This window comes from Xyrauchen texanus, chromosome 8, assembly GCF_025860055.1.
Source record: "Xyrauchen texanus isolate HMW12.3.18 chromosome 8, RBS_HiC_50CHRs, whole genome shotgun sequence".
NCBI lineage: Eukaryota > Metazoa > Chordata > Actinopteri > Cypriniformes > Catostomidae > Xyrauchen > Xyrauchen texanus.
The window spans coordinates 5,131,380-5,156,699 of record NC_068283.1 but is presented as its reverse complement, the minus strand read 5'-3'; the positions used below and the strand labels follow the sequence as shown (position 1 = coordinate 5,156,699).

At 38.8% G+C, this 25,320-nt stretch overlaps 1 protein-coding gene across 1 annotated transcript in view; it reads right to left on the bottom strand.

Moving 5' to 3' along the window:
- Positions 1–375: 375 nt before the first annotated feature.
- Positions 376–25,320, bottom strand: part of LOC127647434 (transmembrane channel-like protein 6) — a 44,242-nt gene continuing 19,297 nt past the window's right edge. Inside the window, exons 13-27 of the mRNA XM_052131666.1 lie at positions 18,914–19,069; positions 12,511–12,662; positions 11,342–11,414; positions 10,994–11,091; positions 10,824–10,919; positions 10,644–10,719; positions 10,114–10,247; positions 9,538–9,660; positions 5,687–5,765; positions 5,007–5,092; positions 4,044–4,904; positions 3,774–3,867; positions 3,589–3,684; positions 777–923; positions 376–679 (exon numbers count right to left, since the gene is read on the bottom strand). Coding sequence (XP_051987626.1) covers positions 5,021–5,092; positions 5,687–5,765; positions 9,538–9,660; positions 10,114–10,247; positions 10,644–10,719; positions 10,824–10,919; positions 10,994–11,091; positions 11,342–11,414; positions 12,511–12,662; positions 18,914–19,069 — 1,059 coding nt within the window. The 3' untranslated portion in view covers positions 376–679; positions 777–923; positions 3,589–3,684; ... (1 more) ...; positions 4,044–4,904; positions 5,007–5,020. The remainder of the gene's footprint in view (positions 680–776; positions 924–3,588; positions 3,685–3,773; positions 3,868–4,043; positions 4,905–5,006; positions 5,093–5,686; positions 5,766–9,537; positions 9,661–10,113; positions 10,248–10,643; positions 10,720–10,823; positions 10,920–10,993; positions 11,092–11,341; positions 11,415–12,510; positions 12,663–18,913; positions 19,070–25,320) is intronic.

The following is a 25,320-nucleotide window of genomic DNA, read 5'->3' as shown; positions in this document are numbered from 1 at the left end:
AGTGTATGTTTTGTGAATCTACTGACACCATCTTAGAAAATGAAACTTTTAAGAGAATTTGTCACTGGTGTTAAACCCCTTGCTTCATTCGTGCAACAAAAATAAATGGTAAGAAAATAAAGAACTACAGTCTAAAAGTTGTCTTTTATGAATACAAATTATATAAAGATATTAAAAAATATATACACTCAGGTTTTATGGGAAAATTTGAATTGTCAACATGTTTCGAAAATAACTAATTTATAAAACACTGCCATCGTCTGGACAGTATGTGTAATCTCCCATGTAACCTCAATAGTTACATTAGTGGGCAAATTACAGAAATAAATAAAAGGAATGAAATATACCATATGAATCAATGAGAACTGCTTTGAGAATTAATTTATGCAGCATTTAAAGACATTAACATAGGCATTGTTTACAGTAGAACATTTTATAAGCATAAAATCACATCAAAACGTAGTATGAAGGTGATAATGAAATTATAACATTTGACAATAAACTGGTGTAACATACAGACACATTTATTTCACATTTGTTAGGAGTAAAATCAGAGGATGAGGTTTAGTGTAAATCACTGCAACCAGCGACTGTTGATGTGTCTGTGCGGCATTTCTAGTTCAAGTGAAGGTTTGCATGAAACTGTTGGAATTGGAGAGATTTTATCTGCCTCGGCAACCTGTTCAGGACAGACAGATGATAAAGTTGTAACTGATTGTATGTCTTGCTGCATCATATCTGATCATAAATGTTCAAGATGTTGCTGATGTTAACACCTTTGGTGTTACAACTTTGTAGATATCCGTCTGAAACCCTCCAAGATGTGGTGGTCTAGCTGCCTCCGCTGCTTCAGCCTCCTCTGTAGATGAATATCTGACAAAGCCCACACCCTTTGGCCAGCCTGATGTCTTGTCAGTCTTGACCTGTTCATTAAGGGAAAGTCACACATGACAAGGGAATGTTATTTCACAGTTGACTAATCCATCACAAATACTGGTGGCTTGTTTAAATCAGCTCCCTAGTTCAGTAGTCATTCACTGGCCAGGGTGTCAGCCATTTAATGTGCACTTGTGAAAACCACCAAGCATCAGCTGCTCACTGCTGTGCCTTTCACATCTCATACAAGAACTAAATGAACTAAAGGAAACTAAGAACACTGTTTTGGTCTCGATATGTTTAGGATTGGAGTATATTAATTTAATCACTTCTCAAATGTTTCACAAAATCGTATGTGCTGTGCCTCTTATGTCACATCCATTCAAAGAATGAGTGAAAGAAAGCATCTGCAAATGTGTTCAAGCCTACCACTGTAGCTGGGAACAAGTTTATGGCACAGTTTGTGGTCACTTCGCTGCCTGTTTTTACTGTTGTTGATGCCATGCTAGAAGATTTTAGGCACCTTCATGTCGCTTTGTAGCCCACTCGCTTCTCTGCTGTAAATGAGGCGGGAATGAGAATCGCGGTTACAGTGTGTTCACTGTTTGTGTTGCTGTTGGCTCTGTGACCATGATATTCGCATTCCAACAAAGTTTTCGAACCCCGTTGAAGTTGCACGAGACACAAAACTACTCATGACTATGGGCTTCAGTCGTAAGGCATCCATCTCGCTATACGGCATCCTCCACTCCGACGTCACAGAGCAGGATGTGCAGATTTTGCACTCAGAGGTACAATCCCTCCTCACCAAAGATGCCATAGGTAGCATGCCGGTGTACAGAAAAGCTCCTACAGCTGCTAATTTCTGCTGGTGCCAGAAAGGATGGTGTGCTACGGCCATACTGGACTTGAGATGCTTGAATCAGTCACTCAACAAGTTTCCATTCAAGATGATTCAACAGATTTTGTGTCAACCGATCTGACTGACGCATTCCTTCATGTGCAGATAGCCCCTCGTCACAGGCCGTTCTTGAGGATTGACTTCCAGGGGACTGCATACCAGCTCAAAGCCCTTCTGCCTGTCTTTTGCTTCCTGCATGTAAATTAAATGTGTTGATGTAGCAGTCGCTCTGCTGGGGCTAAGCGGCGTCCATGAATTAAACTACCTCAACGATTGGTTGTTTTTAGCACAGTCCGAGGAACAAAGGTGCAACACAGGCATCTTTTGCTTACATAGTGTCTGGAACATTTGGGCCTCAAATGTCTGTTGGTTAGAAAGTGTGTAGGCAAGTTTCCTTCTTGGTATGAAATCCGAGTTGATGGCCATGTTGGCAATTCTGACCAACGAACAAGGGCGTGAGAAGTGCATAGCACTTGGCCGAGTGGCCAGACGCAGAGTTGTCACGACGGGCTGAGAAGCTCTATGCAATGGTCGTCTGGTTTTTGGGACATGAACAAGGTGCTTGAACAATGTGCAGGTTCACGGTCTGATCAGTGTCATGATCTGTCATCCAAAGCTGGAGCTGTGTAGACTTGATGTCTGACACAATCTGGTTGTCACAGCCGGTGCTTGACACCATATTACAGGCCAGAGCCCCTTCAACAAGCCAGCTATATGCCTTGTACGTTTGCTGATTTCACTACATACAGTGCTGCACTTCTTACAAAAAGGGTTGGATGCAGGACTTTCTCATCTATGCTTGAAGTCTAAGTCACTGCCATAGCAGCAAACCATGCCCCATTGGGCAGTTTATCTGTGGGCAAGCACCCTTTGATTATAAATTGGAGCGAGTCGGCTCAAACCCTCTCTTCCTGCTACTGTCCCGGTCTTAGTGCTTTCGTTGAACACCACATTCTTACTCGCTCTGGCTTCAGTGAAGCATTTGGGGATATTCAGGCCCTGTCAGGCCATGATTCTTGTCTGCTATTTGGGCCTGGTTTGTCTAAGGCTGTGCTTAAGCCTAGGCATGGTTATGTTCCTAAAGGTCTTATGTGGCAAACCTTGAATGCTTTTTCTCCTCCTCCCTTTGATTCCGACAAGGCATAGAAATTGCACATGCTCTGCCCTTTAAAAGTGCTGCGCTTGTATGGTGATCGAAAACACAGCATCAAACAGAAAGGCACAGTTACAACCTACACTAATGGACCTGCATGATTTTGCAGATCATGTCTGCAGTTTTCTACCCTCTTGGCCAGTAGTGCGAGAAGTGTGTGCACTCAGTAACATGTTGCGATGGTATAGATTCCACATAGCATCAACAACTAACGTAGTGTTGATGTGACTGACTACAAAGAGAACCCTCTGGTTACTACTTCCCCTGAAAGGAGAGAACAAGACACAGCATATGCTTGCGTCACTACTGATTTACTCTGTAAAAGGATTTATTTTTTTATTCCGTGGCAGGATCCAGCTTCCATAATTCTCTTTAATAATAGCACTGTACTTTTTAACATCTACAAATGAAGATGTACGATAGCACATTTTACAGTGTTGTTGATTAATACCAGCTGTGTTGTTATTATGTGAAAACTCATATTCAAGTCGCAGGTCATTAAGTCATGAGTGTCTGAATGTTTATTGGATAAACACCATTACTAGAGCTCAAATTCGTGTTCACAATATAGTGATTCACAACATAAGCCACCAAAGAGAAGTTTGAGAAGTGTACTGTTCTGCCCTGCATTAAAAGTTTCCAATATAAAAGCACTTACAACACATTCTGTAATTGTCCCAAACTTTTGGAAGTAGGACCGAAGGTCAGTCTCTGTCAGATATGGATTTAGGTTTATCACAAAAATCCCATGGTCCTGTGAAAATGATAGTATATAGTTAATCTCATACTCTTAGCATCGCACAAACATGACAGAATAAACAACATCATATAACAACAGTTTACCCATTCTCCAAATTCTTGAATAGATCCCTCATATTCTTTTGGTAGTCGGATGTATAAGGTGTGCTTGGATTCCATTGATATACAAACTTAGTACCTATAAATAATCAGTAAAACAACAATTCCAAGATTATGGGCTGATGTACCATAAAACAAGCAATTATACAAAGCCAGTAGGGATAACCAATTCATCTAATCTTTAAGCAATGCTGAATAGTTTAAAGAAATTATTCAAGAGGATAAAGCAAAAGCACAAGAAGAAAAGAAACGTACCTTCCTTTGGGTTACTGAATGACAGATGCTGTAGTTGATATGGCGTGGTATTGAGAACACAAGCAAAAACACCTCTTTATACAGTAGACATTAGATCAAGATAAGTAAGATCCTCCCTCATAGAATGCATTTCTGCACAGATATTCTTAGCTTTGGCCACCATTTGAACAACATTCTTCAGAATTAAATATGACAGGTTTGAATGACAGTTTGGAAACCACTGCATTGTCCTTGTATTACATATGACCATATAGTCTCTAGTAATTATAATATACAGCACCAACAACAAATAAGGGATTATATAATGACTTTATATTAGGATAATGTCCTAAGGAAACTGGTTGCCTGAAATAAAGGTAAAATTATAAAGTTCAGTTGTCTTAATACAAAAATATTTGAGAGCAGAATGCAAGTAGTCAGAAATATTGGTCTTTTACAACAATAAATGTTGCATTTATTTGTACATCTTACACCTCCAAATAACAGCAAAGTGATAAACTTAATTTAATCTCATTAACATGTCATGGGAAACGCTAAATTACTTTAAATTACATTTAAAATGGCCATAATTTCCTCAAAGATACCAAAATAATAAAAAAAATTATAATATATAAACAGAAAGTAACTGAAGTATAAAAAAAACATAAAAATATTTTTTACATGATTACACAAGGACACATGAAGTACAAGTGTAATTTGAGTCCAACAAGGAGCTCTAATCCTAGTTTATTTCCGTGCACTGGTTTTGCAAGTCTCATGATTCCTGGGTTAGGTTTTGTTGCAAATTTTCTGTAGAATCCAGTCTTCCTTATATCTCTACAAAGCAATCATTAGCTGACAATGTCACGGAAACACACAACACTGTTCAGAAGAAGGAAAAGAAAAAGATAAAAAATCAAAACATCCAGAATGGACAAAGGAATGTGCTGACAAGAATTCAGAGGATTACAAAGAAAATCTCACCTGACTGCTTTGAGTTATAACACATGACCACTCTGCTCATTGAGTGCCTGCAGTTTAGCTATAAGGAACATCTTATCTTCACCCTCCTAAGAGAGAAATGTATCCATTAATGCATCCAAGAAAAGGGTGAAAACTAAATTTCATAATTATAAGGTTATTGAGAGGATTACTAAGGCAAACATCATTATAGCTTTTATCTATTGTCTATTTGAACAAATGCCTAAGCATAAGAATGACTCCTGTAACATGTACCGAAGCATTTACGCTATACCTACATTAATGATAACTCAAATAATGCAGCTCATTGACATAAGGTGTGCTATTGCAATAAACAAACAGGTGAAACAAACATGGACTTGAGCAATATCTAAAGACCAGAATATCATAAAGATATGGGGTGAGCACATTGGACTAGAGACAGTAGGTATCAGCCTAGAAATCACTCAGAACATCTTAGCAACCGCATAGCGACTTGCAGCAACCTACAAAACCCCAGCATCATGGAAACCACTCACATTTTTTTGAGAAAATATACAAATCCAGTTAGGATAATATCCTTGATTTATCACGCTCTCACTGCTGCATTACACATTCATAATCCAGGTAAAATAAATCAATAAATAGTTTTGCCTCCAAGAGTGCAAAGGATTTTACTCATTTAAATAAATAATAATACTCACATTGTGTATTTGTTTCTGCAACAATGAAATAACTTTTTTTTGGCCATCCATAACGTGTGTGTGTATGTATATAATGGATCTGGAAATAAACAGAGAGACAATTAAAGAAGAATCACCTGTTTCTCTTTATAATAAGGCTGTATACATTAACATTAGTTAATATAATAGTTAACATGAAATAACAATGAACAATACTTTTACAGCATTTATTAATCTTTGTTATTGATGTGTACACAGGCCATATTATAGATTTTTAAATGTAAATTGTTAGGGGCGTAACGGTTCTTGATTACAAACCGAACTGGGGTGTGTTTCAAGTACAACGTAACTCATTGCTTAACTACCATAGTATGATGCACCGTTGGAGAAATGAACTAGATGGTCACAACTGTTTCCCGTAACTCTAGCAACTATGTCGCACATCCATCATTCGAACCATGTTGGTTTAACACGTTACGCAGGGGGTGGAGTAATAACTTCTGTGAATATTAAATTATAAAAGCTCATTTACACGTACACCAGAAAGCCATTTAATGCGAGAAAGCTGCTGAAGACAGGTGTAGCAGGGCGGATCAATGGAAAGGAGGAGGCTTGATTATCCTAATACGGGACCGGGTGTGTAGGATCACGACCCAGCCCCGCCCTCCGCCCTGCCACAACAGGAAAGCTGCATGGACTGTGGAATGCAACAGATGCATTGTGCTGCAAAAGAAGATTTCCCTCTACATCAGACTTCAGGATTCCCCCGATGCACGTGAGCACATGCACACTCTTCAAAAATGTGAAAACCAGTTTTGGGTAAGTTACTCAAAAAAGTAATTAATTACTAACTACAAATTACATCTTCTACAGTGTAATTAGATTACTGTGCTACTTACTCTGTCTGAAATGTAACTGCATTACTTATTAATAATTACTTTCTAAAACCCTGATCAACCTCGACCAGATGAAAAATACAAGGATAGACATGAAACTTGTGTGAACGTGTGAACTATCACACTAATGACTAAAGACAACCATTGTCATGATGGAACAACATTTTGAAAAGAATATTGCTGCGCAAAAATAAAGTCAATATACCAGAATAATAACACATCCAGTTAAATGGCACAGACTTTTGAAGGTAACTCAATCATCTCCAAGAGTAATGAGGTTTGTTCAGTATCACAGTAATGCAAGAGAGCACATTAGCTATTTTCAACCACGCATTGGCCAAGTGCTCACGTCTGCGTTCATGCACAGTAAGTTTCGGCCTTAAAGGAATAGTTCAATGAAAATTCTCTCATGATCCTTTTTCCCTGATGCCATCCCAGATGTGTATGACTGTCTTTCTTCAGCAAAACACAAATTAAGATTTTTAGAAGAGGATAAAGCAGAAGTCGTGTGACGCCACACAAGGTTCGGACATGTGAATGGCGAGCTCTGCGTATTTTGCTAGTTTTTAATACTTTTTATGTCATAAACTGGTGAGATTCCATACCCCCTGATTTCTCCCCTTTCTCACAAATTTGGAATGCCCAATTCCCAATGTGCTCCAGGTCTTCGTGGCATAGTGACTCGCCTCACTCCGGGTGGCAGAGGACAAATCTCAGTTGCCTATGCATCTGAGACCGTCAATCCGCGCATCTTATCATGTGGCTTGTTGAGCACGTTAAGGCGGAGACATAGTGCGTGTGGAGACACTCTATTCTCTGCAGCATCCATGCACTACTCACCATGTGCCCCACAGAGAGCGAGAACCACATATTATTGTGACCATGAGGAGGTTTCCCCATATGACTCTACCCTCCCTAGTAATGGGCCAATTTGGTTGCTTAAGAAATCTGCCCAGGCCCCCTGATACACCCTGATTATTAACTGTATAATGAAGACAATATGTCAAAGAATTCAAAATCCTCTAACTCTTGATATATTAAAAGACGCTTAACTGCTCGAGCTGATACTTCTGACAGGGAAGCAGACCAGGACTCAGTCTAGTTGGTGCGGCGGGAGAAATTCAGTGTCAGCTGTCGAGTATCTCTGCAATGCTGGCGAAGGTCGTCGCAGACTTGGAGGATCAGGCTGTAATAGGTCGATCGACCACTTCCATGGAGATGAAAGCGGATGGAAGTCAGATGGGGCTACCTTATTTCCGGAGTGGTGTACGGATATGGGGAGGGTGGCAGCTTTTGAGATGTTGAGCAGAGGGCTGGGGGTTCGAGATTTGTTTGCTAGGAAGTGGGGCAGGTATTTGGTGTTTATGGGGGACTCTCGGGGAGGGGATGTGGAGAGAGAGGTTTCGTTTGAATTATATATGATTATTATATTATAATTTATTTTGGTTATTTTTTTTATTTATTTTTGTGTGTGTATTCTATTTCTGACCACAGGGGTGTTCGTTGGGGGTCGGGATGGGGTTGGTGATTGGGGAGGGTAATAGTGGAGGTTAAATGTTGACTCAATGTTGTGTTTTTTCTTTGTTATATGTTTGAGTTTGAGCTCTGTCAGGTCCTTATAATGCAAGTAAACAGGTGCAAGCACTTTGATGGTCCAAAAGTCACATTTAGGCAGCATAAAAGTAATCCACAGATCAATGATTGTCTTCTGAAGCACATCGATACGTTTGTGTAAAAAAATAAATTGATAATTAAAAAGTTATTGTCTTTTAAAAGCACTTTCTACCAGCAGTTGACGCATCATGTAGCTGTCGCGTGAATGTAAGCGTGTTGGTGAGTTAACACAAGAATTTGGAAGTGGCGCTAATTTACAACAGAAGAACGAACGTCACGTGAGAGTTTGGCCGTTTCAAACAGCATCAGAGACGGAAGTGCCATTTTAAAGTTAAAAACGTTTTAATTATCGACTTGTTTCTTATGCTGCCTAAATGTGACTTTTGGACCCTCAAAGTGCTGGCACACGTTTACTTACATTATAAGGACCTTCTTCATTTCATCACAAATCATATCACATCACAAATCTTCATTTGTGTTCTGCTGACGAAAGACAGTCATTAACATCTGTGATGGCATCAAGGTAAGTGAATAATGAGAGAAATTGAATTTTTGTGTGAACTATTCCTTTTAACGGTTTGGTGAAGAAAACACAGAATCAAAAAGACAGGCAACCTCCGCTAATGCACCTTTATGATTCTGTTGCTCTGTAGCCTAAGTATGTTGCCTGTGTCTCAAGTGGGTCAACTTTCTACATGTGTCCCATCTGTTTTTATTGGGACTGACACAAAAGATTAACTTAAGTGCTGAGGATGTTCATAACCAAATATACAGTATGTAGCCCAACTTCTTTGATGAAGATTTGGTATTTCAGATTATAATTAAAACACTCAAGCCATGTTACAACAACCCTTCTCATATCCATTTTAGCAGCAGTATATTCTTCCTATAGTGATGTTACCAAATGTTGAATATATGTTCGGTTTGAAATGTTTATGTATTTAGCAAAATAATGCAAGTTTTTTTTATTTTTATTAAATTGTTCATTATTAAAAATTAAATTAGAATAAACTTTAAGTTAAGGAAACCTGTTTTAGTGATTGTTACCAAGTAAATAGTATTCTCACTTTGGATTTGGCAGGCCATACCAAAACAGTGACCCTAAAACCACGATACAATACAGCCGTGAGAAATTTGATCAGTTACATACCCAAAAGTTGTATATGTTCATTTAGGGACGTGTGTTATATATTAACATAAACTGAAAATGAAAATGGTTAGAAATTAACATCAACTTAATGTTGAACAAAAATATTGTTCATTGTTAGTTCATTATCCCTAATACATTATCAAATGTCAACATATGGATCACACCAAAAAAACAACAAAATTTTGATGAACCCACAAGCAAAAAATACTCACAGTAACAGGCCTGTGATAATGAAAAGGAATAAAGGGTTGTCCACCAGGTTTTTGTATGCCCAGCTGTCCAAGAGTTTCTTGTCGGGGTCGCTGAATGGCCCGCACCCTGACGACGGCTTGAAACTAAGAGAACCGTTCATAATCATAATCGCATTATAAACTAAACATTTATGGAAATTATTAGTTTTGTGTGCTGGACTCAGATGCAGTTTGCATTTATTTTGTGTTAACTAACTATTTATTTATTTATCATTTATTTACATCATGTCATTCAATCAATCAAAACAAAAGTTCAACTATTATAATTGTATCTAAATGTATTTACGTATACATATATATATGCATGTCTGTATTTATTCTTTCATTGATTTATTTCCATGCATATTTATTCTATTTATTAATTTCTATATTTTATTTGTCCTTATATGATAATAAAGGGGTGTGGCTTTTACATACAGGCATAGTTCTTGAGTCCTGATTAGAGCAGTGGTACAGTGGGAAATTATTTTATTTTATTTTGGCAGAATTGGCCCTCCATCGGCAGTGTTGTGAAGAGAGTGAATGCTCTTATCATACCTCCACATTGTATATATGACACATGCCAGGGGCCCAATGAAGGAGGGGAAGAACAGGAGGGTGATGAAGAGGGTGCTCATCTGTGTCGCTCTCCAGTGCTTCCTGGGTGCTTGGAAGTTTGTCACCAAACTTGTCTATTGAGGGGGTGAGAGGCAGGGTTGGGAGGGTTACTTTTTAAATGTATTCCACTACAGATTACAGAATACATGCTGTAAAATGTCATTTGTAATGTATTCCGTTAGATTACTCAAGGTCAGTAACGTATTCTAAATACTTTGGATTACTTCTTTTTCACTTGTTTTGACTATAAAAACTCTAAATATCTTATGTAGTGTTGTTTCTAAAACAAGATCAATCAAATTAATTGGGGGGTCCTGGATTATTATTAAAACTAGAATACTTTTTTTGTCCGTTACTTTTCCATACAATGAAAGTGAATGGTGACTGATGAAAATCAAATGAGTTTAGAATGACATGAGGGTGAATAAATGGTAACAGACTTTTCCATTTTGGGTGAAATATCCCTTCACCTTTTTCATGTAGAACATGAGAAACAGTTTCCCAATTTGTACTGCGGGCAGCAGCGGAGCAAACAGCACTCCGAGCCTGCAAAGAAATCGAAGGAAAGACTGTTCGAAAGAAACTACCTGAACAACAGCTCAAGTGGGGATGAAATGCTTCTTCGTGATTAGCAGGGGAAATGACATTACCACACAAGCGTTTGACCATAGATGAGCTCCAGCACATTTCGTGAAATGTCAAACACTAGTTTCCTTCTTCTCAATGACATGTTTTGCGTGCACAGCCTGAGGGGACAGAAAGTGTCAACAAACCCGGTGAACATCAGTCACTGTCATCATCCAGAATCACATGAACTCACCCCCACAGAAACTCTCCAAAGACAATGTAAAGCATCGCAAATATGAGATCCATCAAAACCAGCCTATAAAGCTCTTGACCAACAAATGTCTCCCAGCACTGCAAGTAAACACAATTGAAAACATATATATTGTAAACAAACCTTCGATATACATGTATAATAATCATCTAAAAGATCATAGAAAGAAAATACATCCAAACAAAATTATCATTCACATGCATCCTAATGGTTGGGATTGACAGCTTGATCAACTACCACTAACTGCCATGATGTTCATGTGCAGCACCAATAACAACATTGTGTTACTAATTTCAGAAAGATCATTGTCACCTGAATATATTGTTTTACCTGCTGGGCAGCAATATTCTCCAGCCAGTGGAAACACAACACAATAAAAATGCAACCCTTCAACAACAAGTTCCTGTGAAAGAGGAAGAAACAAAAATGATATATGATTCAAGTGATGACAGTCTATTATTATCTACACAAACTTATCTGGAACTCACGGTTATGAACCATGCCAAGTATTACTAGGAAATGTTTATGTGCATAGTATTTGCAAATTACTCATGCTTATTAGGGCACCGCTACTGCAAAATCATAAGAAAACATAAGACTTCATTATGGGTATAAAACAAAAAGACCTCAAATTCAGTGTATAATGTATTTAAAGCTGAATTGTGTGACATCTGCACCACCAGCGCCACTGAACGGAACTTTGTTTTCAAACAGTTTTGATTGATCAAACAGATGCCTCAAACTCACGCCATTGGTCAAGCCAGTGTTGTGTGTCGAGCTGAACGGGTCACTCAAAACAAACTACAATTTTTATAGCGCCACAGAGACACAGTGTTTTGAGGAAATCAATCTAAGAATGGCTTACTTGCAGCTGGCTCTGCATATTAGGCTATGATAGGAGAAATTATTTTAAATGTCATTTATGTTTTTATTTAAATTAGTACTTCATTCTAACAAACATTACATCATATTAAGTTTTCTTGGGGTTATACCATTTGACAACCTGAAAATGTAATTTGTTGTATATATTTAAAGAGAATTATTGACCTTTACACAAAGTCGTGAGGATCTACAAGGGTCACCTCTGAGACAACATTTCCTGTTATATACTCTTCTTGCCAACATAATGGCTTCCTTCATGTTGGTTACACCACACTAGTTTTTAATCTTTTAATCAAATAATACTAAAAGATTATGCCAAACCTCTGTAGCGAGGTGGCGTAGCTTTGACATTTTTGATATTAAGAACCACAAAAATGACCAAAATGAATTTTAAAGTAGAATTTGAAATCCTTTTCATCATAACAAAAGGTGTATCCAAGTCATTGTCAGTATGAAATGCATTTTCAAATGTTTAAATACTTTAACAAGTCATGCTAGATTGAGAAGCAAAATAAAGTGATCAAATGGCATATGCTGTTTCCTGTTGCACGCAGGGGAGTTAAACAGGAAGCGAATAAGTGGTACATAGTGTAGTAATGTAAATGGCATTTGCTGACCTTATGATGGAGACATAAATATGAACATCCGGTGACTTGTAATGCTCTGCCCTAGATAAGATGTTGAAGAAACCAGGCAGTAGATGGCTGATGCAAGATATGACCAGAGGGAAAATCAGCAAACTCACTTGATCATCTTGGTTAAAACATCTCTACATGGGATACAGGCACGCAAATACAGTACAATGTATATTATTTCAATTAAGTATTCATAAACACTTCAGACCAGAGAAGGCTTATTTTCAGGAAAAGGTGCTTGGAATTGTGTTTTTCATTTGTAAAAGGGAGAAGTTTCACAGCTTAGCAAGATTGAAAAGGACAAAGCAAGGGACAAAGATATTTGTTAAGAACATGCATAAAGATGATATTTTAATTTCAATAAAAGCAAAGTGTAGGTGGAAATAAAAACTAATTTTATTTTATATAATGCAAATTTGGTGATATACTAATGAAAAACAGTCAAAGATTTGTTCATTTAAAATGTCCATTTGTATTTCAGACTAAACATAGTTAAATGAATCAAATAACATGACTAGGATCAGTATCTGTGAGGTTTCCTGTTAAGGCCACATCCATACTTTGTGTGAAAATGCATATTTTTCTCTACGTTTTGGCCTTCCGTCCACACTGAGATGGATACATTTGAAAATGCTGTCTTTGTCTTGTAGTGTGGAGATATAAAAAAAATGGTGACGTATTTGTTGGGTTGACGAAGTCATGTGATTCATTCAACTCATGTTTTAGCAGCACTGTTGTGTCTGCTATCTACTTTGATAGCGTTGATAAAAATGAATCTTACTTTGTAAAACCTTCACATTGCATTCCTCCAAAGGTGAAGGAAGTTAACTCGGAATTGTTGTCTGGCAGCGAAACATGAGGACAATTGTATTTCAAACTGTACATGGAAAAGACACACCACGCTTCTAAAAAATTGTTTGCATGCAGAGTAAGGGGATTTGAGTGTTTTCAGATATTTGAGTGTGGACGAGCAACTTTTGGAAAACATTAGAAAATTAGATTAATGAGGATGTTGCATTGAAGTCATGGGGAAGCAAATGGTGCTGTTTCCTGTGACTGAACCATCAAAGCATTTCTGTAAAATTTGCAATATTTCAGCATACACCTATATATATATATATATATATATATATATATACACACCTAATGGGTGAGTTACTCAAAAAGTAACCCAATAAAAAATAGAAATCAGATTACTAATTACTTTATCAAGTAATCACATTACTATTACTTAATTTTTAATTTACTTTCTAAAAGCTTTCAACAGAAAAATTAGTTTTTTCACAGTGTAGTATGCAGACATTTTATTCTAATGAACGTGTTTGCCTCTTAACTTCTGATGAAGAAAAATAATGCTAAAACATACTGTAACATTCTACAGAACTACGTACTTCCAACAGTTTGGGTAGTGCTGTTTTCTGTTCCAGCATAACAATGCTCCTGTGCACAACATGAGGTCCATAAAGAAATGTGTGGGGCAAAAGCTGGTGTGGCATTCCATTTGTTCCAAAAAAGAGTCGACAGCTTTGTACTATACACTTGTCTGTCTAGTGTAATTGCCAATTTTTTAAATATCAAAATTCTATTCTTATTGTGCCATCCTCCATATGGAAGAACTTGACTGGATGTTAAAGGGACTTTCTTTCTTCAGCAGAACACAAAGATTTATATATATATATATATATATATATATATATATATATATATATATATATATATATATATATATATATATATATATATATCAGCTCTGTTGGTCCATACAATGCAAGTGAATGGTGATCAGACCTTTGTAGCTCCAAAAATCAAATAAAAGAAACATAAAAGTAATCCTAAGACTCCAGTGGTTAAATCAATATCTTCTGAAGTGATATATTAGGTGTGGGGGAGAAACAGAACAATATTTAAGTCATTATGTAGAAATGTAAATGGAGATTTAGAGTATGCCCTGTTTCACACCCACACCTATCATATCATGTCTGAAGTCATGCAAAATAAACCATTCTTCATCCCTTATTAAGAAATATTATCTCAGATTATGGACTGACAGACATCTGCAGGTTTAAGAATCCTAACAGTAAGGACTATTCATACTATTCCCTGCATCAAAAATCCTATTTCCGAATAGATTATGTTTGGACAAACAATTCTAAAACACATAAAATCGTTGACTCAATTATTCATGCTATCACTGTTTCTGACCATACCCCCATCAGCATCACTTTTCTAGCAGAGCACCAGCCACATCCACCACTTAGATGGCGATTTAATACCTCAATGCTTAACAACCTTTTTAAACAGGAATGGGAATTCTTTTTCGAGAGAAATTAGCACTGAAGGAATATCTGCATGCACACAATGGGAAACAGCTAACTCTGTTATGAGAGGCAAAATTATTTCATATAATGATTTCAACCTGAGGCCATGGTTCTCAGCTGGAAACCGATGGAGTGCGTACTCCAGGTAGGGAAGGAGGTATTGCCCCAAGTGAAGGAGTTCAAGTACCTCAGAGTCTTGTTCACGAGTGAGGGGACAATGGAGCGGGAGGTTGGCCGGAGAATTGGGGCAGCGGGGGCGATATTGCGACCTATCCTAGCCCATTGCTGAGCCGGAAGGCAAAGCTCTCGATCTATCGGCCAATTTTTGTTCCTACCCTCACCTATGGTCATGAAGGCTGGGTCATGACCGAAAGAACTAGGTCACGAGTACAAGCGGCCGAAATGGGCTTCCTCAGAAGGGTGGCGGGCTTCTCCCTTAGAGATAGGGTGAGGAGCTCAGTCATCCGTGAGGAGCTCGGAGTAGAGCCGCTGCTCCTTTGCGTCAAAAGGAGTCAGTTGAGGTGGTTTGAGCATCTGGTAAGGATGGGGGGAGGTGTTTAGGTCCTTAGGGAGGTGTTTCAGGCACATCCTGCTAGGAGGAGGCCTCGGAGAAGACCCAGGATTAGGTGGAGAGATTACATCTTCTGACGAGGACCATGACATCATCGTCCCCTGTCTGTCTTGTGTTTCATGTACATGCTTTGTGTGGGTGCATGTGTCCGGTAGTTGGTTACCGCCGCATGTGAATTACTGCCGCGAGTGAGTTACCGCCGTGCACCCTCCATTGATTAGAGGTCGACCGATTAATCGGCTAGTGAAGGACTGGCTTTGGTAAGCTCGGACGTTATCGGTTCTGCTGTCGGTACTGGAGAAATTAAGAAAATACATTTATTATTGCTATAAAGAGAAAGTTATTTTATCTCCAGCCAGCTATTTCTATGTATAATAATATGAAACTATTTGTCTGTGATGCAATTTAGCTATTCGCATTCAGAGAGCGAGAGAGAGAGAGAGAGAGATCTCTCACGCAGTGCCACAGCGAGCACAACACGAGCCCTGCTTAATGAGTGACAGAACGAAACATTCAAAAATAGCCTGGTTTAGATCTATGATATTAGTCTGATTTTATTTTAGATTTCGCCTTCCAAAGATTATAAAAAGAATATTTATACATAAGCCGCATTCTGTCTAGCACAACTTCCTTCCCTTCACAGCGGTGCACTGACATTTCTCCCTAAAACTCAAACTTAACGTCAGAATCAGCACGATTGGTGATTGTTGTAAAATGCAGTCTAGCTACTGTTGCTAAATTGTGGGACGCTTTAATAATAAAAAGAGCGCAAGAGATACCGTTCCCAAGGTGGCGCGTGCTCCAAAACAGACCACAACGAGACAAACAAAGTATAGGCTACTTTGGGTTTCATGTGCGCGTCTAAATGATCAACTATACACAAAAATATGTCAAAACGACCGTCTTGGAGATTCATTTAAACACAGTTTAATGGACATAGTTATGGAAATAGTTGGGAGAAAATATGTTGCATCAGGAGCCTATTAGACTCGGTCTTATAGGGGAAGCAGTCTAATAAACATGCTGACGATTGAGCCATTACTGCGAATCAAACAACAAAAGGCAAAGAGAAAAATCACTTACAGCTCTTGAATGAATAACTTCTGTATTAATAAGCATTAATCTATCTATGATAAACTATGCAGTGTTATTTTACAATTGATTACTTTATTAGATTTCTTTTTAGACCACACCTGAACAGTAATGTTAGTAGACCTTCCTGAAATTAAATCACTGTGCCTATATAACATTTATCTTTGTGTAATATATATATATATATATATATATATATATATATATATATATATATATATATATATATATATATATATATATATATATATATAACAAAAAGAACCGTTAAGAATACTGTTAAAGTACTGGATCGATAAGCAGTATCGGTAAGATAGTAATACCATTAAAATCTTAACGGTACCCATCCCTAGTTATGCCTGTGCTTCTCTTGGACGCTATGAATATTGGATTACGTGTCTGGATTGCCCCTTAATTAAAGCTGCATTTGGATCTCAACCTTCGTGTCTCGGAGCAGTTCGTAACACCTGCTTTGTTTATTTAATATATTTGTTATACATTATTTATACAATATGTTTTTACATTATACATTTTTAATTTAAGTGTACAAGTGCAGATTGGTCAAGTGTTCAATAAATGTATTTGTTGAGAAATGTTGTCTATCTTAAGTAATTATTTGTGTTACATTTTATCTTTCAAATAAAAGGTTCAAATAAGAGGTTAAAAACAAGCACATATCGGACAAATATCGGACAAAATAAATCGGCAGCATTAATTGGCCATCGGCCGACCCGGATTTCAAAAGATCGGCATCGGCCTGAAAAAAACAATATCGGTCGAACTCTACCAGTGATGTCACTGTCTTGTCACCATGTTGAGTGTTTTGTCTGATGAGGACCGTGGCATCATCATTCCCTGTCTGTTTTGGTCAAAGCGTGTTTACGTTTTGCCCTTATGTGTTTCAGGTGGCGCTGGCAGAATAAGCGTTTCCATGGGAATCATGACAACCTTCAGCTGCAAGCGGCACCTGCCCCTTGTTTGTTTCCCTGCTTATTTAAATTCCCTTGTGTGTCATGTCCGACGTTGGATCGTTCAATGTGATAGTCTCAATGTTGTGTTTACCTCCTAGTTCACCTTAAATACTAAATAGAGTTCTGTCTGAACCACTATAGCCTCCAGACAGATTTGGGAGAAATAGCTGCACCTCACTTCATCCTAGCCCATTGCTATTTCCCAAATCCATGAGCTTTACGGTTAGAAGCCACATGTATAACTACATGCAGCGAGTGGACTCCCCCTGGTAGCAGCGGTACTGGCCACACCGGCTGCATTGACCCACGGTGAAATGAATAACTCTTGAATATTCATGACCCACAACCAAAGATAACTGTCCAGCTCTCTGAAGACATGGCTGTCACCCCAGATGGGATTGCGGAGGTACCGGCCACATTGACTGTGGATACCCAGATGGGGGGGGGGGCCCACTGCAAATTCAGAGAAGAGGCTTTTAACCATAACACAACCTGAGGACAAAATTTGCCATAATGGAGAGGTAGTGATCCAGACACAACAGCATATCCAAAAATATTGACCTTTCCTTTTAACTCCCACTACACCAGAACTGCATTTCATATTAACCCAAAGATACAAAATACACCACACAAACCAAAGCAATTTAATCTGCATGCAACACACACACACAGACAAACACACACACATACATTCACAACATATTATATCAGTGTATGTCTGCAAATGTTATTCCCCCTCTATATTGTATTTGTGTTCTCAGAAAATGTAAAACTTATCTGAGCTAAATATTTTCTGTCCCTGTGTTTGTCTTCCATTGTGTTTATATAATGTGCATTACTGTTAAATAAAAATGAAGACATAGATTTAACCACTGGAGTCTTATGATTACTTTTATGTTTCCTTAATGTGATTTTTGGAGCTACAAAAGTCTGATCACCATTCACTTGTATTGTATGGACCTAAAGAGCTGAAATATTCTTCTAAAATCTTAACTTGTGTTCTGCAGAAGAAAGAAAGTCAAACACATCTGGAATAGCATGAGGGTGAGTAAATGATGAAAGAATTAAATTTTTTGTGTGAACTATCCCTTTAAGAAAGACCAACTTCCTATTAATAGTTATGGTTTTGAAATTAAAATCTCAACATATGTTTTTAGGTGATAGTCAGTAAGCAGTCCTCAAAATAATATTTCCAATATTGGCAACCAGACAATATAGTTTGCAGATGCATGAAGCTGTTTGTATGTGATGAGGCTGCAGGTGCAGAAGTGACTCTGCTGTGAGCGCCGAACAGGACGTGACCATTCGTGGCACAACTAATTGTGTTGTTGCTTTACTGATAAGCCTTCTGCTTACTCAAGACTCAAACGTACACAGATCTGAAAATACGCTTTTGCTCAGTGTCCATAATGATGAAAATATTTGAGTCTGACCTTGTCAATCTCATGACAGTAGTAGTAAACAGCCAGCAAGCACACAGCTATGCTAAATAGGCAAATGGACCATACAAGTGAATGTATAGCTAAACAGACCACTGTTGACCTCACGTTTCTCTTCTCCTTACTGCAGCTGAGGTCTGAAAGCATCTCCTAAAACACAAAAAAAGTAACACAGAGACTGTAAGTGGGTAATTTCTGCATAACTTTAGTTGCACCAAACGGAATTGACAGGATGTGAACCTGCATATTGCTTAACTTATAGTTGTCTCTCCACATTAAATGGGACAGGAGAAAGTATTTTAACATTGAAAAAATGATAATGATAATAAAAAGCAATCCCTGCATTCTCCGGGAAAAAAAGGTACTTTTTAAGCAGCATGGTGGAAGAAAGACCTAAGTCTTCCTAGCATTCAGTCCACTGTCGGCTATATTTGGAATGCTCTCGGGAGGCTATGTCCAGTCATGCCAGTGCAGCACCTATCTACATGAATGGTAAAAGACCGAAATCTCCTAAAGAAGAGTTGAGAAGGTTGAGAAGACTCTCCTCAACCACCACCAGTGTGCAGTATCCACTTGGATAATGAGATGCCAGTACGCTAACCACACACCATTTGATGGTGGAGAGGAGAGAGTAGAGTGATGCAGCCAATAAATGGGGATTATTAGGAGGCCATGATTAATAACGGCCAATGGGGGGAATTTGGCCTGGACACCGGGGTTACACCCCTACTCTTTTCAAGAAGTGTCCTGGGATTTTTAATTACCACAGAGAGTCAGGACCTTGGTTTGTTGTCTCAACCGAAAGACGGTGCCTTTTTACATTATAGTGTATCACTATACTGGGGTGTCCTGCGGCTAACACTGCTTCCAGCAGCAAAATTAGTCTTCCCCAGGAGGTCTCACATCCATGTACTAGCCAGGCTCATCCCTGCTTAGCTTCAGTGGATAAACAGTCTAGAGCTACAGGGTGATATGGCTGCTGACCAGGTAAACTCCCTTTGCATTGATTTCCTCGTCTACTCTGAGGTGGAGTGTGTCTTTGCCATCTTCGTTCGCTGTGCCATGCATCACTGCCTACTTATGACTTGCTGCGTGTGGATCAGGATGGCTCTGATTAAAACTAGATTGTTGTTAAACAAGACGTTTATTCTCAATGATTTTCTCACCGCTCCTCACTTGGATTTCTTATTTGTGACTGAAACTTAGTTTAATGCTGGTTAATTAAGCACGTTTACTTAACTTGTGCCTTCTGACTGCACATTTTTTAACTCACCCTGAACTTTCAGTCGAGGTGGAGGGCAGGCATCAATCTTTAAAAAAGCACTTTCTGTCATTGGACTTTAATGACTGATGCCTATTCTACTTTTGAACTCCAACTGTTGTAGAGCCAACAACTCCAACTCTACAGGAACTGGGAAAATCATTGGTGATCGGAGTGGTATTGTTATAATGCAGACGAGGGCAGACAAGGAGTGGGATCTAAGCGCAGGTTTTATTAAGCACAGAGTGAAAACAAACAAACAGGAACAAAAGAAACATCCACGATGGGAAAACTGAAATTAAAACACGAACACATCAGAGGAACACGGAACTGGGAAAACACGGCAGGATGAACACAGCTGGAAGGGAAACGGAGAAAACACGGGAACATAAAAAAACAGCAAAACATAAACACGTGAGAACCATTCATCAACATACAACGATCGACAAGGGAATGGAGAACAAACAGGGTTTATATACACAGACACAGGATGATCACAAACGACAATCAGGTGCTAACAATGACAGAGTGCTGGCAGTGATACGGGCCGGGAATTGTGGGAAGTGTAGTTTTAGACAAAGACTAGTGAAACACAGGGCAGACAACCAGGGAATCGTGACAGGTATATCAACCACCAAAACGCCACAAAGACTTCATTTTTGACTTTTCAGACTTTTTAGGGGGAATCATCCCTAATTTTGATAGATTTGATAGAATTCTTTTGGATTTTAATATCCATGCCTGCTGTCCATCAAATTCTTTGGCAAAATAATTTATTAGTATTATTGACTCATTTGACTAAGTTAAAATGGACAAAGGCCCCATTTACAAGGACACAAACTTTACACGCCTGTTCATTGGTCTCTCATGATTAGATCAACCACTATTGGTGATTTTTCTGCAGCTTTAATGATGTTTCTCAAACTCTTAATTACTCTCCACATGCCTTGAGAGCAGAGGAGCACCTCACTTTGTTTAATTCTATCTGTACTAACATTCTAGATTCGGATGCTCCATCAGTTGCCTGTGACAAAGATGCCTCCCTTCCAGATGCGCTCAACGTCTTCTATGCTAGGTTTGATGCACAGAACGACGTGGTGGTGAGGAAGACCACCCCTCCTCCCAACGACCAGGTGCCCTGCCTTACCACAGCTGATGTGAGGAAAACTCTACGTAGAGTCAACCCACGGAAGGCCCCCCAGGTCTGTGTGCTCAGTCCACCGCTGTTCACTCTGCTGACTCATGACTGTGCAGCAATGCACAGCTCGAACCACATCATTATTTTGCTGATGACAAGACAGTGGAGGGTCTCATCAGCAAGAACGACGAGTCAGTATACAGAGAGGAGGTGCAGAGGTGCAACGGACTGGTGTAGAGCCAACAACCTGTCTCTGAAAGTGGACAAAACAAAACAGACGGTTGTTGACTTTAGGAGAGCACAGAGTGACCGCTCTCCGCTGAACATCGACGGCTCCTCTGTGGAGATCGTCAAGAGCACCAAATTCTTTTGTGTTCACCTGGCTGAGAACCTCACCTGGACCCTCAACACCAGCTCTATCACCAAGAAAGCCCAGCAGCGTCTCTACTTTCTTCGAAGGCTGAGGAAAGAATCTCTCCCACCCTCCATCCTCACTACATTCTATAGAGGGACTATTGAAAGAATCCTGAGTAGCTGAATCACTACCTGGTTTGGGACTTGCACTGTTTCGGACCGCAAAGCCCTGCAGAGGATAGTGAGGACAGCTGAGAAGATCATTGGGGTCTCTTTTCCCTCCATCAAAGACATTTACAAAAAACACTCCATCCGCAAAGCAACCAGCATTGTGGATGACCCCACACACCCCTCACACAAACTCTTCACCCTCCTGCCGTCTGGCAAGAGGTACCGAAGCATTCAGGCCCTCACGGCCAGACTGTGTAACAGCTTCTTCCTACAAGCCATCAGACTCCTCAATACTCAGAGACTGGACTGACACACACACACACACACACGTGTCCTGAGTTGCACTTTAATTATTGTCACTTTATACCTGGATGCTACCATCAATAACTGCTATGTGCATAGAACACTATCTCATAGTATGTTATGTTTACATTTGGCATTTTTAAAACTGTCATCTTTTTGCACTACTGTGTACTGGTCGGAGCTGCACTGTCTTATTGTACTGTCCCGTACCTTTTGCATACGTTTGCACGTGCACTTTATATAGGTATGTTATTTAGTCTGTGTAGTCTCATGTGGTTCTGTGTTTGTCCCATGTTGTTTTATGTAGCACCATGGTTCTGGAGGAACGTTGTCTCATTTCACTGTGTACTGTACTAACTGTATATGGTTGAACGACAATAAAAACCACTTGACTTGACTTGAAGGCTAAACATCCTAAACCCAAGTCTGTGCCCTGGCTAAATGATACCACTCATGCTCTCATGCAGGCCTGCTTCCGGTTTCTTATGATGTTTTAAAGGACACTTAAAACATTTAAATTTCAGAGAGCTGTGAGAGCAGTCAAGTCCAAATATTACTCTGATATCATTGAAAAAACTTTCATTGACCTAGAATGCTATTCACTACTATAAACTCTTTTGTGAATCCTTCTGTTAGTGTTTAACCAGTTGTGTCTTCATCTATCTATGAAAATTTCCTGTATTTCTTTGTTGACAAGATAGGGGATTTTAGATTGAATATAATTTCCTCTGTTTATGATCCATCTGTCCCTTCTATTTGCACTTAATTTTCTGTTTTACAAGATATTGCTGGCCAGCTAAGCCTACTGGTTCTCTCCTCTAATTTATTCCCTCTCGTCTTCTCAAGCATGTTTTTAACGCTGTTTATGGCGTTTAATATTGGACAAAACAGCGCAAGCGCACAAACACAGCGCGCAAGTGAATTTCAACAGTGTGAGCACCATTACACAGCTCGCACGTAAAATTTAAACCTGCAGAACTTACAAATCACAAACTCGAGCACAAAAAATATGATTGTGCACACAAATTAACAAGTCCCACACACGCGCAAGTTATTTTCTGCACGCGCGCCTAACTGTACACACGCGCAAGTTCTTTTCTGCACACGCGCAAGTTCTTTTCTGCACACGCGCGAGTTCTTTTCTGCACACAAGTCGGTTTTGACACTCAGGGGCGGGGCCCAATCCTTTTTGTTAACAAATGCTTTTGGCTGCTGACCAAATACTGTATTGATTGGCTGCATCTCTTCGAATCTCTCGTGATTGGCTGTTGTTGGACGAGGACAGACAGAAAGCGGGAACTTTTTATTTTTGACAAGAAAAAACTTACAAAACTCTCTTAGTGGAGAAATAAGAAATATATACATCAATTGGAACAATACAATTATTGTCAGTGTAAATGAAAGAAAAGCATCCCCTACACAATACTGAACAACAAAAAGCAAACAACAAGGGGGTATTGGTGTAAAAAAAAAAAGTCTCGAGATCAAAAGGCTTGAGAAAAAATGTAAATATTAAAGAACATTTTTAAATAAAAGCATCCTTTAGATATTTATCGAAACAATTTATCTATCACATAGAGTAAGTATGATTTCAACCATTTACATGTAAATGCCCCAAAAATGTATGACTAAGTAAAGAGGTTATGGTTTCTTTCTAAATTCCTCCTTAATTTCTTTTAGCTGTAAGATGTTTTGTGCGTTTATATATATATATATATACGTATATATATATATATATGTGTGTGTGTGTGTGTGTGTGTGTGTGTGTGTGTGTGTGTGTGTATGTGTGTGTGTTTTCTGTCTTTGATAATAACTGAAAATAGGTGGAAATATAGAACGCATCAAGGCGTTTAGTGAACCTGTTTAGAGGTACCCTATCTATCCATATCTATCCATCTAACATTAATGTTGAAGGGAACGTTAGTTTTTCACAAAATGGTAAGTGTAGATAGCTAGATACCAGATAGTTCCCAGCTTGTTTGTGTGGTACTGCAAGGGCCATCCACTACTCATCAGCCTCTACATTAATTAATTATATAGATGAAATGCAGCTCAGAGAGGAAGCCAGTCAGTCTTGGGGATGGGAAAGCAGAGCAGGTGCAGCAGAATAAGGCCAGGTTAGGAAATCAAGTGTACATAAAATATAATATTATTACAGGAATGTCTCTCTGAAATGTTTGATTCTGATTTGTCAGTTACAACATTATATGACCGATAATGATCGTCGTCAGTAGCAAGGCTTTATAATGACCGCGCATCCGGCCCTTCTTTCATGTCTCTTATCACACTTCAGATGGACGCGCTCTTGTTTTATTCAAACGCAGCTAGTGTCATCTTGCCTCTCATATATATATATATATATATGTATGTATGTGTGTGTGTGTGTGTGTGTGTGTGAGCGTGTATTTATCACTTTGTGGGGACCAAATGTCCCCATAAGGATAGTAAAACCCGAAATTTTTGACCTTGTGGGGACATTTTGTCGGTCCCCATGAGGAAAACAGCTTATAAATCATACTAAATTATGTTTTTTGAAAATGTAAAAATGCAGAAAGTTTTCTGTGAGGGTTAGGTTTAGGGGTAGGGTTAGGTTTAGGGGATAGAATATAAAGTTTGTACAGTATAAAAACCATTATGTCTATGGAAAGTCCCCATAAAACATGGAAACACAACATGTGTGTGTGTGTGTGTGTGTGTGTGTGTGTATGCACAAAACATCTTACAGCTACAAGAAATTAAGGAGGAATTTAGAAAGAAACCATAACCTCTTTACTGTCTGCAACATCCTTCCTACTTTCTGTCTATTCTCGTCCAACAACACCCAATCACAAGAGATTCGAAGAGATGCAGCCAATCAATACAGTATTTGGTCAGCAGCCAAAAGCATTTGTTAACAAAAAGGATTGGGCCCCGCCCCTGAGTGTCAAAACCGACTTGTGTGCAGAAAATAACTCGGGCGTGTGTGGGACTTGTTAATTTGTGGGCACAATCATATTTTTTGTGCTCGAGTTTGTGATTTGCAAGTTCTGCAGGTTTAAATTTTACGTGCAAGCTGTGTCATGGTGCTCACACTGTTGAAATTCACTTGCGCGCTGTGTTGTCCAATATTAAACGCCATACTGTTGGATCCAGTATCTTACTAATTATTAGTGTTTTGTGACAGGGATTACATGT